The sequence below is a fragment of the Patiria miniata genome, unplaced genomic scaffold, assembly GCF_015706575.1.
Source record: "Patiria miniata isolate m_02_andy unplaced genomic scaffold, ASM1570657v1 HiC_scaffold_14, whole genome shotgun sequence".
Taxonomy (NCBI): domain Eukaryota; kingdom Metazoa; phylum Echinodermata; class Asteroidea; order Valvatida; family Asterinidae; genus Patiria; species Patiria miniata.
In genome coordinates, this window is record NW_024037052.1 from 873,403 (window position 1) to 888,264 (window position 14,862).

The 14,862-nt window shown below is 39.8% G+C and overlaps 1 protein-coding gene across 1 annotated transcript; it reads left to right on the forward strand.

Annotated features, from left to right (window-relative positions):
- Nucleotides 1-540: 540 nt before the first annotated feature.
- On the forward strand, nucleotides 541-14,822 carry LOC119721844 (coiled-coil domain-containing protein 77-like; the record flags this gene model as incomplete). The annotated part of the gene is made up of 4 exons (XM_038191791.1): nucleotides 541-693; nucleotides 3,255-3,418; nucleotides 9,776-9,897; nucleotides 14,731-14,822. Coding segments are annotated over exons 1-4 (384 nt in total), but the record flags the coding sequence as incomplete, so codon positions are not given.
- Nucleotides 14,823-14,862: the final 40 nt, after the last annotated feature.

The following is a 14,862-nucleotide window of genomic DNA, read 5'->3' on the forward strand; positions in this document are numbered from 1 at the left end:
TAGGAAGGGAAAGACTCACCAAAACAGTTGACTAAATGACACTCAAAATTGACATTCTGATACTTCTTGGCACATCTGAACAATTGGCAATGACACCTTCTTGACTTCTAAAGACTGCTTTAGCCTGCAAAAGTCACTTTGGTACTGGACAGACATCTGCAAAAGTCAGTTTTGAACAGAACTCGTAAAAAATAGAGGTGTCCTAAAAGTAAGGATTACCCTGAGTGGGGGTCCATTATTTGAGAATGAAGCAACACAAAATGAATGAGAGTTGCTGAACAAAATTCTAAGTCCAAACCAACCACCCTGTTGGCGGCTACGAGGCTACGGAGTGGGAGTCCCCTTGAATATGCTTGAGAACGAAGCAACACAAAAGGAATGGGAGTTGCTGAAAAAATTCTAAGTCCAAACCAACTACCCTGTTGGTGGCTACGCGGTCACAAAGTGGGAGTGCAATGGACTCCGCCCTGGAGCATGACGCATACTCGGCATAGTACATACAAGTAGCGCTGAGAATGTTTATTGAGGTCAATCAGCCGTGACCTCGTAGCCGGCTACGAGGTGGATAGATCGAGTGGCGGGGTATTCTGCAATTGTGCCGACTTTTGGGTAGACAGTCATATTTGAATGAATGTATTTGGTACTTTTTGGTAGGCTACTCACAAATTTACTCAGACTGGGACCGTCATGACCGTGAGTGCATAAAAACGTGCAAAATTACTACTGACGTTTTTTTACTCACCATTAGGCAGGCTAATTAATGCCCACACAACACATACATTAAAATGATATAGTTGCAAGCATGTCACCTGCGAAATTTGAGACCTTAAATCCAATTTTAAGGCAAGTTTTTGGCAGTTCAAAAACCATGCATCAACGTCAATCCCCATGCTCTGGAAATGTGTGTTTGATTCCCAATGTATTCTGGGTAGGTGTATGGAATGTCAGACAAGTCGACCGTTGAGACAACTCGACTCGGGACAAGTCGGCTGTTGAGACAACTCGACTCGGGACAACTCGACCGTTGAGACAGCTAACGTGCACGGCACGTGCACGGTACGGCCACGCGGTTGACCGGAGATGCGCGCACAGGCCCGGCAAATTCGAACGATGTGCAAGGACAATCATGCTGTGCTATATCGGCTCTGCTCTATTATGTGTCATAACTCCCAAACGGCGATCAGCCGCCGTCAAAATCCCCGGTACTATCCCCTAAACTAGGCCCAAAAACATGCGAGGCGACTTGTCTCAACGGTCGACTTGTCTTTCCATTTATCGCACATACGGTCGAGTTGTCTCAACGGTCGAGTTGTCTCAACGGGTGACTTGTCCCGAGTCGAGTTGTCTCAACGGTCGTCTTGTCTGACCCCCGGTGTATGTAGAGCCTTGCAGCTAACTTGTTTTTTATTCGATGGCCAAATGAACATAGCGCCCTCTGTTAAAAAATGAAACATTTTGCATTCACTCAGATCAACAAGAGGGCGCTGTTTTATCTACACGATAATAATGTTATAGCTGAGGAGTCTTTTTGCACAATGCATTGCAGTACACATCAACGTGATGTCTCACGTATGGATTTCGATAGCCCGACTGCGTCTTGCCGTACAGTACTATCGCAAGCTCTGTAGTACGGCCAGACGCCCAATGCTTCCACAGAGGCTGAATTTTTTTGGCCGCTGATGTAGCGATTTTGCTACAGATTTCGATCGAGATTATCTTTTCATCCAGGACACAAATTTCCAAAGTTAAGGTTCTTAGTCGTAGAGCAACTCATACCTTTTCGAAAAAACGTTCTTTTGTCTCAATATTTTCATCCATCTGGCCAAAAGCCGACTTTTCAGTCGGACATTTCTCGGCGCGCTGCTGGCCATACAAACACGAGGTCATGAACTAAATAATGCATATTCATTATCTTGCCCAAGCGCGCTCGCATAATGCATACATTACAGCGCGGCCGCCATTTTGAAATCGCATGGGGGAGCATTTTCGGGACGATGTTTGTGGAAGATGATGACTGAAAAGTCGGCTTTTGGCCAGATGGATGAAAATATTGAGACAAAAGAACGTTTTTTCGAAAAGGTATGAGTTGCTCTACGACTAAGAACCTTAACTTTGGAATTTGTGTCCTGGATGAAAAGATAATCTTGATCGAAATCTGTAGCAAAATCGCTACATCAGCGGCCAAAAAAATTCAGTCTCTGTGGAAGCATTGGGCGTCTGGCCGTACTACAGAGCTTGCGATAGTACTGTACGGCCAGACGCAGTCGGGCTAGGATTTCGATAACTCTCTGCAAAATTAGAATTAAAAGCTGAATTTTTGGTGATGCAATGCTCACAACAGCAACTTTGCGAGGCAGAAGTTTGGGGGATTATTGAAGAAACTGTAGTGAGTAAGAAGCTTGCAAATTTGATTCACACTGGTTTTATTATGCAGCACAAACTTTTGCACGATATGGATACCTTAAGTTTTGGGACTCTCATACACAGTATTGAGAGTCCCAAATTTTGGACTAAAATTTACTGTGCTGTTTGGGCCTTGCGATTCAGCGCGCCATGCATGCTCAGACTCATGGTACATGATCGCACGGTACATTGCGTGGTGATTGCCATCTTTATTTTTGGGAAGCTTGTTGTCGCCGTTCTGTCATCATCATTTTACCCCCAAATTTCCCTTAAAAAATCAAAAGCCTGCCCTCTATCTATGACATTACTTCTGGAATCAGCCTCCGCTTCTTTACATTCTTTACATACTGAGTAACCTACATGTACACAAACTAAATAGGTCAAGTTTGTCCCAACTCTGCCAAAAATGACCCACAAAAATTCCCCGTTTTGCTCTGACACATATCCAAGACGACAGCAATCTATCAATCAGTCAAGACCCCGTACATGTAGTTGCATGGGTAATGTTGTCCCTGGTCTTTATAGTATCTTTTCCCCTTAGATGTTAGAAAATGGGTTTTTTTAAACCAATTTCAAGACCAGGTTTTACAGTGACATCATTTGTTACTTTTTGTAAAAGTGTTATTGGATTAAGGAAGTAAAGGGAAATATAAGATTTCAAATAAACACTTTGAATAATAGTCCAATGTTTTCAATCACAATACTGTTTTTTTTTTCAAATTTCTCTGGTTATTATTATGTCAGTGTGTGTACATGTACAAATTACCACTACTCCAATGGAACAACTCATAAACTTGCAAATCATAGTCACATGTAGCACAACAATACTTGTCCCTTTCTTTGTTGTTTAGCATAAGCTTGAATGGGAGTTACGCCAACGTGAGGAAGAAATCGCTGAGCTCCAGAAGGCCCTGAGTGACATGCAGGTTTATCTCTTCCAGGAGAGAGATCATGTCTTAAGGCTCTTTGCTGAAAATGACCGCCTGAAGATACAAGAACTGGAAGATAGAAAAAGGTGCGTGGGATTGTCTGATGAAGATGTTTTAAGTCTTGACTAAGGCTCTCAGCTAATGTTCTGCACTGCATGGATCATAGTGATTAGCTGATCTGGATTAGTGTGTTGAGCTTGTCACGGGTGTTGGTCACTTTGCTGAATTACCACTTCGCCGAATAACCACTTAGCCAAATGGCATCAGGTCAACTCGGACCCAAACCAAGTCGGACCCATGCCAAGTTGGACCCACGCCAACTCGGACCCACTACCAACTCGGACCCACTACCAACTCGGACCCAAGACCAACTCGGACCCACTACCAACTCGGACCCAAGCACGACCAACTCAGACCCAACAATGACTTAATCATTAGTTTCAGAGATTATATTTATACATGTAGGTCATCTTAATAGTGCTTATATAGTGAAGATATTCGGTAATTATATTGGTCAGAATGGGGCTTTTAGTTTTGTTGTTTGATTATACTACATTGATTTTGCACTCTTATTACTCATTCACATGAAGAAATGGATATGTGCAATGTTTTCCTTTTTCATCTGCTTTTTGTGGGTGTGTGCCAAATAATCAGTGTTGTAGGTCTCGAGACCGGTCTCGAGACCACTTTTTGCTGGTCTTGGTCTCGGTCTCGGAAGCTGTGGTCTCGGTCTTGGTCTCGGTCTTGGTCCCCTTTAGCCCCATAAATGTGGCCTATTTACTGGACTGCCTCCGTAAACATAGGCCACACATCCACATGTACAAAAATCGTGTCGACGGAGCCAAATTTTGATTTTCACATTTAGGCTTAGTTTGTAGGGTTTTTTTGCTTTAGAAGTATACTCACCTTCTTTATAGGCTAATCAGAAAGTGCTGCCTTTTTCAGATGTATATTTTTCGTGAAATTTCCAGATTCATTTTTACACGTTTGTGTATCAAAATTTCAAAATGAAATTTCACAAAAATTAGACATCTGAAAAAGGCAGCACTTTCTGATTAGCCTGTAAAGAGGGTGAGTATGCTTCTAAAGCAAAAAAAACCTACAAACTAAGCCTAAATGTGAAAATCAAGATTTTTGTACATGTGGATGTGTGGCCTATGTTTACGGAGGCAGTCCAGTAAATAGGCCACATTTATGGGGCTAGGTCCCCTTTGGTCTCGATATTTTGGCTCGTCTCGGGTTGAGACCGGCAATATGTAGCTTTTACAGCTTGATCGATTACTTTTTGTTTACTTCGTTCAGTACAATTAATAGTTAAAACATTTGCTAGCCCGTAGATCAAGCTTGTTATATATCGCGGTCGGTTTGGACTTGACAGCACGTTGGAAAGTCTCCAAAGTACATGTAAAGCTGCAGCAGTTCCAGTCACTGAACGATTTGGAACAAGTTCGGCATTTATCTGTTGAGTCGGGCACATAAAGCAAAGTATAAACTTCTAACAATTTATACAATAAGGGTCAACCATTTTTGGGGATTGTGTAGTTTAGCCCACCCCTGTGGGCGTAATCACTTGCATTTTGTATTCTGATAATAAATGAGGTGCTTCAAATTAGTTATATATTTTCGACCCCACACAATGATCTCTTTAATTTGGGACAGTATTTTGAAGAAAAAGTAAATATTTCAACCTGATTTTCCAGCATTGAACTCACACACTCTTACCAGTTACCACTCACTGTTGCCATGAGAGTGTATGATGAGACCCCATTTTCTGGCTGCTCAGTTTGAAGTACCCCATTATTCCTCAAAAATTAAAATCCCGTTCAGAAAAAAATTAAAAATCCATATCTGGCACATACTGGCTACCACCTCACAACTTGTGGGTCTACATGTACAAGTCCACATTCTATGACAGAAATTTAAAAATTGATTCAACATTTTCTAGCTCCCATTTTTTAAAATCAAGTACATGTACACAAGTCTTGTTAGAAGTTAAGTCCTATATTTATTTAAGGAAAAAAAGAGGCACAATGTAAAATTAAAATTGCATCTTTAAATATCCGTTAGAAGTCATAGCTGAAACCAAGGGGTGACTGTGGAGTTTAGGATCCGAGTTCCTATAACAGATGAAACATCTACCTTTAACTTTTACTTTTGTCAAGATTGGGTGCAGCCCATTATATTTCTTAAGTATAACTACTTTTTGCTCAAGTAACGTGTCATGTATCAATTTGTCAACACTGCCACTGGTCAAAATTTTGGTCTGTAATCTTTGTGAATAGAAAGGTTACAAGTTTCAACTATAATAACGTGTCTTGTTTTTTTATTTCGACTATTGTTATTTATTATCAGCGGTCTTGGTCTCGGTCTCGGTCTCGGACCATATTGGTCTCCGCCTTGAAGGGGCTGGTCTCGGTCTCGGTCTCGGACTATGCGGTCTCAACTACAACCCTGCAAATAATATAAACCAAATTAAATCACACTCAATGAAGGATTTCAATATGTCACAAAAATGTTGTTCAGTGAGGAAGTTATTAATTTGAAATACATGTAGACCTTTCATTTCATGTAATTGTTAGTTTGTTTAATTTTTTTTTTTTTTTACGAATCTGTTTAACTTTTTATACTTTTTTGATTAACTTTTTTCCCCCATGGAACATCATAGTCGAACATACAGACAGCTAATGTACCTGTAAGGCCTTGAAGGATAATCTTCCCAGAGCTCCAATACTCCTTTTTGATGATTGACATTTCATAATTGTAGGGTATTTAATAAGTTGATCTTTTTTTTAGTTCACATGCTGGCTTTGAGTTTTGTGGGTTTTTTAACGAATCTGTGTAACTTACTTTTTTGATTAACCTTTTTTGTTCAATATGGAACCTTCGTTTTTCTTGCAGTGTATGCAATGGTGTTTATGTGGGTTTTTTTGTTAAATACATATACAAATGTACATGTAGAAATTAGAATAGACTTTGTTTTATACTTTATTTATTTTATTGAATGACTTATAATGTTTACTTATATTTATTGAATTAATCGTGTCATGTTTGAAAGTGTTTATGTTTCAATGTCATACTTTCCAATTTTATTTTTCTATGAAGATCTGTTTTGAATTTATGTGGTTTGAATTAAAAATGAAATGAATTGCTGTTAAATTGAGCAAGATGGCGTGAACGATGTCAAATATGAAAATGAATAATTGGTTAAACTTTAATTTTAAATTTTACTTTTGGTTAAAGCGCAATATGTTTCAATGGAAACAAATAATAAAAATAAATAATTAATTACACTTTTAAAGCGCATTTCAAAAAAGCATTTCAATGCGCTTTACGACGACAAACTGCTGCAATACAGATATTTTACCTGACAACTACAATGAAAATTTATACTTAAAAGCATCACTGTATTAACAGATGATAAGTGGACAAACTTTATGAAATTGTCAAATAATTGTAAAAGTCCGAGTTGGTCATGCATGGGTCTGAGTTGGTAGTGGGTCCGAGTTGGTTGTGGATCCGAGTTGGTAGTGGGTCCGATTGAGTTGGCGTGGGTCCGAGTTGGTAGTGGGTCCGAGTTGGCCTGGGTCCGAGTTGGCTTGGGTCCGACTTGGTTTGGGTCCGAGTTGGATCGAAACCAGCCAAATTACCACTTAGCCAAATTACTGCTTTGCCCAATTACCACTTCGCCGAAAGTATTTGCTAACACATTATGCTCGCATGCACAAACTCATGGTAATTATAACAGCTGACTGGTACTTAATATTAAGTGGTTTTCATACTTGTTGTGTCTTCTATTACTAGGTTTATGTGACATTGTCCTCTCAATTCACTTTGAAAGTGCAGAAGTGGAATTTATAAAATATATTAATCATTGACTGTCCGTACACGGTGACCATGTTTTTGGTCGCACACAGTTAATTCTGAAACTTTTTTTTTTTCTTTTTAAATCTTCATCCCCTTCAGTACTGTTTCAAGTTGACTATAGAATGAAAAAAGTTGAATCTCATATGGGTTTGGATAGGAAGGGGTAAAACAACCCCAAGTTTTTCATGTAGCTCGTTTTTATGGCTCCATACATACATGTACGTGTCTGTAGGCATTTCTTTATGGTGTAAATCAAGGACACACACATGCAACATCATCAGTGAATTGTAAATGGAAGACGAGTTTGATTAGAAAACGTGTACTAAACCAATGAGAGCAGATGCAAAAATGTTCAGAGTATAAACAAAGGAAAGGGAAGAGAAACATTAGAAAATCCTTGATTTACACCATAACAAACTTGTTAGTACGTGCGTTTGCGTGCAATTCGGCGAAGTGGTCATTCAGCGAAGTGGTAATTCGACGGAGTGGCAAGTAGGCGAAGTGGTTATTCGGTGAAGTAGCAAATCGTTGAAGTGGTTGTCGACAAAGAGGTTGGTTGGCAAAGCGACTGCAAAAACCTTGTCACAATAGCAGTGCTACTGCCTGTCCTGAGGCTGAATTGAATCCATGTACATGTACCTGTAATCTGTATGTTGTGCAGATGGATGGTGACTGTTTATACTTAAAAACATCACTGTATTAACAGATGATAAGTGGACAAACTTTATGAAATTGTCAAATAATTGTAAACGCTGTCAAATGATTGTAAAAGATGAGTCCGAGTTGGTCATGCATGGGTCCGAGTTGGTAGTGGGTCCGAGTTGGTTGTGGATCCGAGTTGGTAGTGGGTCCGATTGAGTTGGCGTGGGTCCGAGTTGGTAGTGGGTCCGAGTTGGCCTGGGTCCGAGTTGGCTTGGGTCCGACTTGGTTTGGGTCCGAGTTGGATCGAAACCAGCCAAATTACCACTTAGCCAAATTACTGCTTTGCCCAATTACCACTTCGCCGAAAGTATTTGCTAACACATTATGCTCGCATGCACAAACTCATGGTAATTATAACAGCTGACTGGTACTTAATATTAAGTGGTTTTCATACTTGTTGTGTCTTCTTTTACTAGGTTTATGTGACATTGTCCTCTCAATTCACTTTGAAAGTGAAGAAGTGGAATTTATAAAATATATTAATCATTGACTGTCCGTACACGGTGACCATGTTTTTGGTCGCACACAGTTAATTCTCAGAAACTTTTTTTTTTTTTCTTTTTAAATCTTCATCCCCTTCAGTACTGTTTCAAGTTGACTATAGAATGAAAAAAGTTGAATCTCATATGGGTTTGGATAGGAAGGGGTAAAACAACCCCAAGTTTTTCATGTAACTCATTTTTATGGCTCCATACATACATGTACGTGTCTGTAGGCATTTCTTTATGGTGTAAATCAAGGACACACACATGCAACGTCATCAATGAATTGTAAATGGAAGACGAGTTCGATTAGAAAACGTGTACTAAACCAATGAGAGCAGATGCAAAAATGTTCAGAGTATAAACAAAGGAAAGGGAAGAGAAACATTAGAAAATCCTTGATTTACACCATAACAAACTTGTTAGTACGTGCGTTTGCGTGCAGCGAAGTGGTAATTCGACGGAGTGGCAAGTAGGCGAAGTGGTTATTCGGTGAAGTAGCAAATCGTTGAAGTGGTTGTCGACAAAGAGGTTGGTTGGCAAAGCGACTGCAAAAACCTTGTCACAATAGCAGTGCTACTGCCTGTCCTGAGGCTGAATTGAATCCATGTACATGTATATATACATTGTACCTGTAATCTGTATGTTGTGCAGATGGATGGTGACTGTTGGGGAGGATTCTTTGATTGGCAATGACGGACTGACAACCTTGCGGGCAGAGTACAGGTCATTGTTTGCAGGGCTGGGTAGAGCTTCAAGTTCTCTCTAGGTGTGCTTCACAAAACAGGTCTCTATTAATGTTGTGCATTTTTCCAATAATTTAGTCTTTGAATATTGGAACTTGAATTTGAACAAAAAAATCATCCAATGACATTGAAATAATTTGGAATGTATCGATATAGATTTTGAGCTAGCTGACAACCTGGCATTTGGCAGATATTGAAGATCCACATTAGGGCTTACATTCCTCATGAAAACTCTCAAACCATCTGCGTAAAGTGTGGCGTTTGACTAAACAAATCAAATCTCTCAACTTAAACTCATAAAATCACATCATGGACGTTTTTTTGTCATTGCTCACATTAAAAAAACAATTCAATTTGATAAAATGCTATTCGGATATTCGGTGGATGATCAAATATTTGGATATTCGGTATATTTTGCACAACCCTTGTCTAGACTAAGCAATTGCAATTTGTTCCACACTAGTGCAAAAGTATGTTTAGAGATGATGCATTCATGAACATGTATGAATGTTGGTGCTGCTTTAATACCCCACATGTACAATCAGTTACACGTATAATGTGATATGGAAGTAAACAAACCCTGTTAGTTTGGATTTACCAAAGGTGTACTAACTTGAACTTTTCCAATGATTTGATTTGTACTTGACAGAATCCAGCATCTGTTATCATTATCAAGCCCATCAGGTCCTGAAGTGACATACTTCCACAAAGAACCATCAACGCGGGCAATTGTCACACAGAAACACCCACAAAAGAGACATCCACATGCAGGTCAGTGTGTAACACCGCACTGGCAACTCTACCAACGGGGCTGCAGACTCATATTTGTCAATGTCCTTGGCCAAAATTTGTTAATCAATTCCCTCGCCCATCCATGGGCAATTCTACAGAATTATAAACCTGAATGCCAACAATTCTTAATGGCCAAAATGCCACAAAAGAAATATACATATCAATTTGAAGCATATTATCTGTATTTTATTGACATGTAGTTTATTTAAAAGGGAAGATACAACATCATTGCAAACATCAAAAAACGAAATGATCAAATTATGACGAAATATATTACTGGACTGTCAGTGAATGACAGTCTAAAGCATCCTGTAAAATCGTGGCTCCTGGTGTGCTGACATTTTCAAGAAACCTTGTATTATTCATACACTGGTCGGCCGAACATCGTTGGAGAAAACTGGCTTTTTTCAAAAACTGCTCCTAACTTTTCATATTTAGTCATTCCGCATTTTCTTTGCAATCAATTACGCATCTGTGTAGGGGTACAAGCCTGCTAGACTGATTCTCTGACCTAACTTCCTCAAAGTGTACAAAGTGCTACGTCTCATCTTACGTCTCATGTCACCAGACCACAAGAACATGGTTGGATTTCTTAGATTTTCTGGCATTTCCGAACCCAAAACGTGAAATAGGTCAGTTTAAAGGGAAGATACAACATTGGCAAATATTACAAAACGATATGAACAAAGTATCACTAAATACCTTAGTGGATTGTTAGGGAATGACAGCCTAAAGCATCCTGTAAAATCGTGGCTCCTGGTGTGCTGACATTTTTTAAAAAAAAATGGTATTTTTCCAACGCTGGTCGGCCGACCAGCAATGGAGAAAACTGTTTTTTTTTTTTAAAACTACTCCTAATTTTTCATAATTAGTTATTCTGTGTTTTCTGTGCAATTGATTACACACCTTTGAAGGGGTACAAGCCTACTAGACTGCCTCTCTGATCTTACAATCCCCCAAAGTCTATAAATTCTCCGTTTCATCTTAAATGGGGTCTGTGAACCAGACTACAAGAACATGAATGGTTTTCTTGGTTTTTCCAACATCTACAAGCCCAAAACGTGAAACAAGTCATTTTAACAATATTTGCTAAAACATACTAATCCTCCAAATCCATTTATTTCTGATTATTGCAGCAAAAGCAAATGTTGTACATGCCCTTTAACAATATTTTTTATAGCACACTAATCCCCCAGATGCACTTATTTTGAACATTGCAGCAAAAGCAAATGTTGTACATTCCCTAACAAGTTCAACAGTTTGGCTGTTACTTGTCAATGGAAAATCAATTGATGACAATACAAAAAATTGATTTGTCTGAGTACGTCCGGTGTTTTGAGCCAATTTCTACTACAGCAACAAAGTTGGATGAATAATTTCTTCTTTGACTCATCAAAGTAACTAGTGACTAACTGATATGTTTTATCAGAATTAAAATCTACCCCGTGATTATAACTACAATTACATACACTGTTGAATTGCCCAAAATGTACGTCTGACACTGCGGAACTGCCCCCATTTAAACATTATTAAGAGTAAACCTAGTCAAGTTCCCTTGTATTGGGTATTTTAAGTGTCAACAGTTCTTCAAGTTGTCCTAAATGTCTCATCCTTTTCCAAACAAGCAAACAACTCAAGGAATGCCATGGATAAGCCAGTTCGGTATTTCAACTGCTTATGTGCACAACGATATGGGTCACCGGTCATTCGGGATAGTAGAACGATCAAAGGCGCATGAATGCGGGTGCGCGACGCTTGTGTGTAAATTACCACCAGAGTGGTCGTGCGCGTAACATCGCCTAACATCGTGTCAGCAATGTTATCCCAAATGACCTCAGGTCATTGAAATACAGAACTGGTTTATTACAATGAATTACAGTCGGGCATTAGAAGACTTTTGACCCAACTTTGAACATTGCATTTTATTCTGGCAAACAATTATATATCTGCACACACTGTCCATCAGATTTCAAAGGTATATGAAGGTGTAACCTGTAATTTCCAAGACGTCTCATGTTTTCTTCTTACTTGCCTGTCTGGTTTTTTTTTTCCAGAGGGTGAAATATTGGGGTTTAAAAGCCAGAGTGCCAAGCAGACCACAGAACAACAGAACACGGAGGAATGCACAACACAGAGTTACTGCTAACACAAAAGGTAGGTAGAGATTACATACCGGTATGGTTGAGGCAAAGGGTGGTTGATAAAACATTGCAAAGCCAACACTCCTCAGATCTCATACCAACCATATCAGGCCCATTTTTAGTATTTGTGGGTCAGATAAACTAGTGGATCATAGTATTAATACAATGTATGTCAAATCAGGTTTTGCCCTTCATTGATGTATAAACACTGAATACTCAGTGTGTTACCTCCTGAGTAAAAGTTGGAAAAAATCACTCTGTTGGGACTCGAACCCACAACCTCCTGCTTTCTAGTGCAGATGTTTTACCACTTGACCACTGAGCTAATGGGATCGGTTGGCTGGCTCGAATCTGATGTATTGGTACATGGCAGCGGGCATCGCATTAACTATTTATAAGGTCTATGGGATTTTAATTTTTTTTAAGCATTAATATGGTTAAGGTTTGTGACTCATGATCAGAGGGTCAGGGGTCCGAATCTAGTTGCCGGTTATATGTGTGTCCTTGGGCAAGCCACTTCACCCCCACTTGCCTCTCTCCACCCAGGAGTATAAATAGGTACCGATATTAGCTGGGAAGTAACCTGCAATGGACTGGCATCCTATCCAGGGGGGATAAAAAAATATCCTCGGTCGTTTCATGCCTTTGAAACCGGAGATGTATTGGCTAATGACAGACTTTACTTACTTTCATAGTATTAATAGTAAATATATATATCTGTTGCAGCTTTTGGTAGGTGTGTTGATAATTCCTTGATCAGCTGATGAAATTACCTGTAGTTACTCCCCTGAGAAGTGAGTTTGGCAAAAAAGCCGCCTCATCATACCATGAACTTTCCAAGATTAGTTACATACGTTATCCCAGTAAAGTTGCTTCAATCACGATAATTGATCAGATCATCTCCAAAATGGTGGTTTCTTTTGTCCGAGTCTGTACCAGCAGGTTGATCCTGTTACCATCCATCAATATTTTCCAATCCTCATTTCAGTCCAACAGCGCCCAGCCCAAAGCTGTCTATCCTGATTCAGACCAGCAGCAGGCAGAGCCAGAGAGTCTGTTGCTACAGATTGAAGCTCTACAATCTCAGATGAAGGAACAAGCTGAGCTATCTAGAGAGCGGACGGAAGCCTTGCTGGAGGATCGTAGGGTCAGGATGGAAGAGATGCAGACTGTGATTGAGAGAGATCGCTCCAAGATTCACTCCCTCAATGAAAAGTAGGAACTCCCTTCATTGATTCCTTATAATCTTAAATGAACTTGACAAAGGTGCCCAGTGGCATAGCTAATGATAGGGGAGGAGGATGAGGGGCATGGACCCCTCTGCTCAAAGACTGCCTCCTACTAGAAACTGAGGTCCCTTTAGGGCCCTCCAGCAACTTGGACCCCAGTTACATCCTTGAAGGTACCAATAAAGATAAATGCACATGTGTGCAGTTTGGACAACGGGCAGGGGTTTCAAATAGATTATATTACCTGGTGTTTGTGTTGTTGCATGAATTGGCAAAACATTTCTAAATATGTGGAGTGCCCTGGCCTCATGGTCTGGAGCATTGAACTCGTTGTCTGTGGGTAATTCTACAGGTTGTGGGTTCGAGTCCAGCCTGGGGTTATGGTGCATGTTCCCTTTGGCAAGACACTTTGTCACTCATTGCTTCGCCCCACCCAGGAGTAAATGGGTACCTGTGAGAACAGAGATCGCAATTGTGATTGATTTTAGCTACCTTGCGTCGAAATGACTACACCGAGCTGTATGGGCTTTATTCAGGAGTCGACTATATTAAATTGAAAGCGAGGTAAAATCTTCATATTTGGAACTTGCAAAGAGAAATTAAAGCAGTGACATAAAATTAATTACAAATTAATACCAGTCTGCTTTAATGAAAATTTAAATTTGTTGTTAAACATACCCTAATGTTTTTAAGCCACATTTAAAATAAAAATTGAAAGTGAGGCTAGAATGCAAAAATAGTCTGGCACCATCCTATTCAATAGTTTATAAAATACTGTCAGGGAACATGACTAAAATGACTTCCTCGTGAATAAAAATCCATATTCCACAGGAAGCTGAGATTGTATTTGCAATGTTTCATTGGCCCAATGATCAGGGGTAATAATAATGTAAAGCACTTTGATCTTAGTTATTTTAGAAACCACAGTCTTTCCACACTAGTATATTGGCAACACATCTTGCCAAAATAACATGGAGGCATATGCAGTGTGTGCTTGCTGAAATTACATGAGTCAATTGACTAATAAAACCAAATTAGGTTTTGTCCATCACCGATGTATAAACACTGTATTCTCAGTGTGTTTCCTCCCGAGTGAAAGTTGGAAAAAAATCACTCCGGTGGGACTCGAACCCACGACCTCCTGCTTTCTATTGCAGATGTCTTACCATCTTATGAATAGTTAATGTAGTACCCGCTGCTATGTACATCAGATTCGAACCAGCCAACTGATCCCGTTAGCTCGGTGGTCAAGTGGTAAGACATCTGCACTAGAAAGCAGGAGGTCATGGGTTCGACCGGAGTGATTTTTTTCAACTTTAGGGAATGACAGCCTAAAGCATCCTGTAAAATCGTGGCTCCTGGTGTGCTGACATTTTTTAAAAAAAATGGTATTTTTCCAACGCTGGTCGGCCGACCAGCAATGTCTGGTTTTTTTTTTCCAGAGGGTGAAATATTGGGTTTAAAAGCCGAAGTGCCAAGCAGACCACAGAACAACAGAACACGGAGGAATGCACAACACAGAGTTACTGCTAACACAAAAGGTAGGTAGAGATTACATACCGGTATGGTTGAGG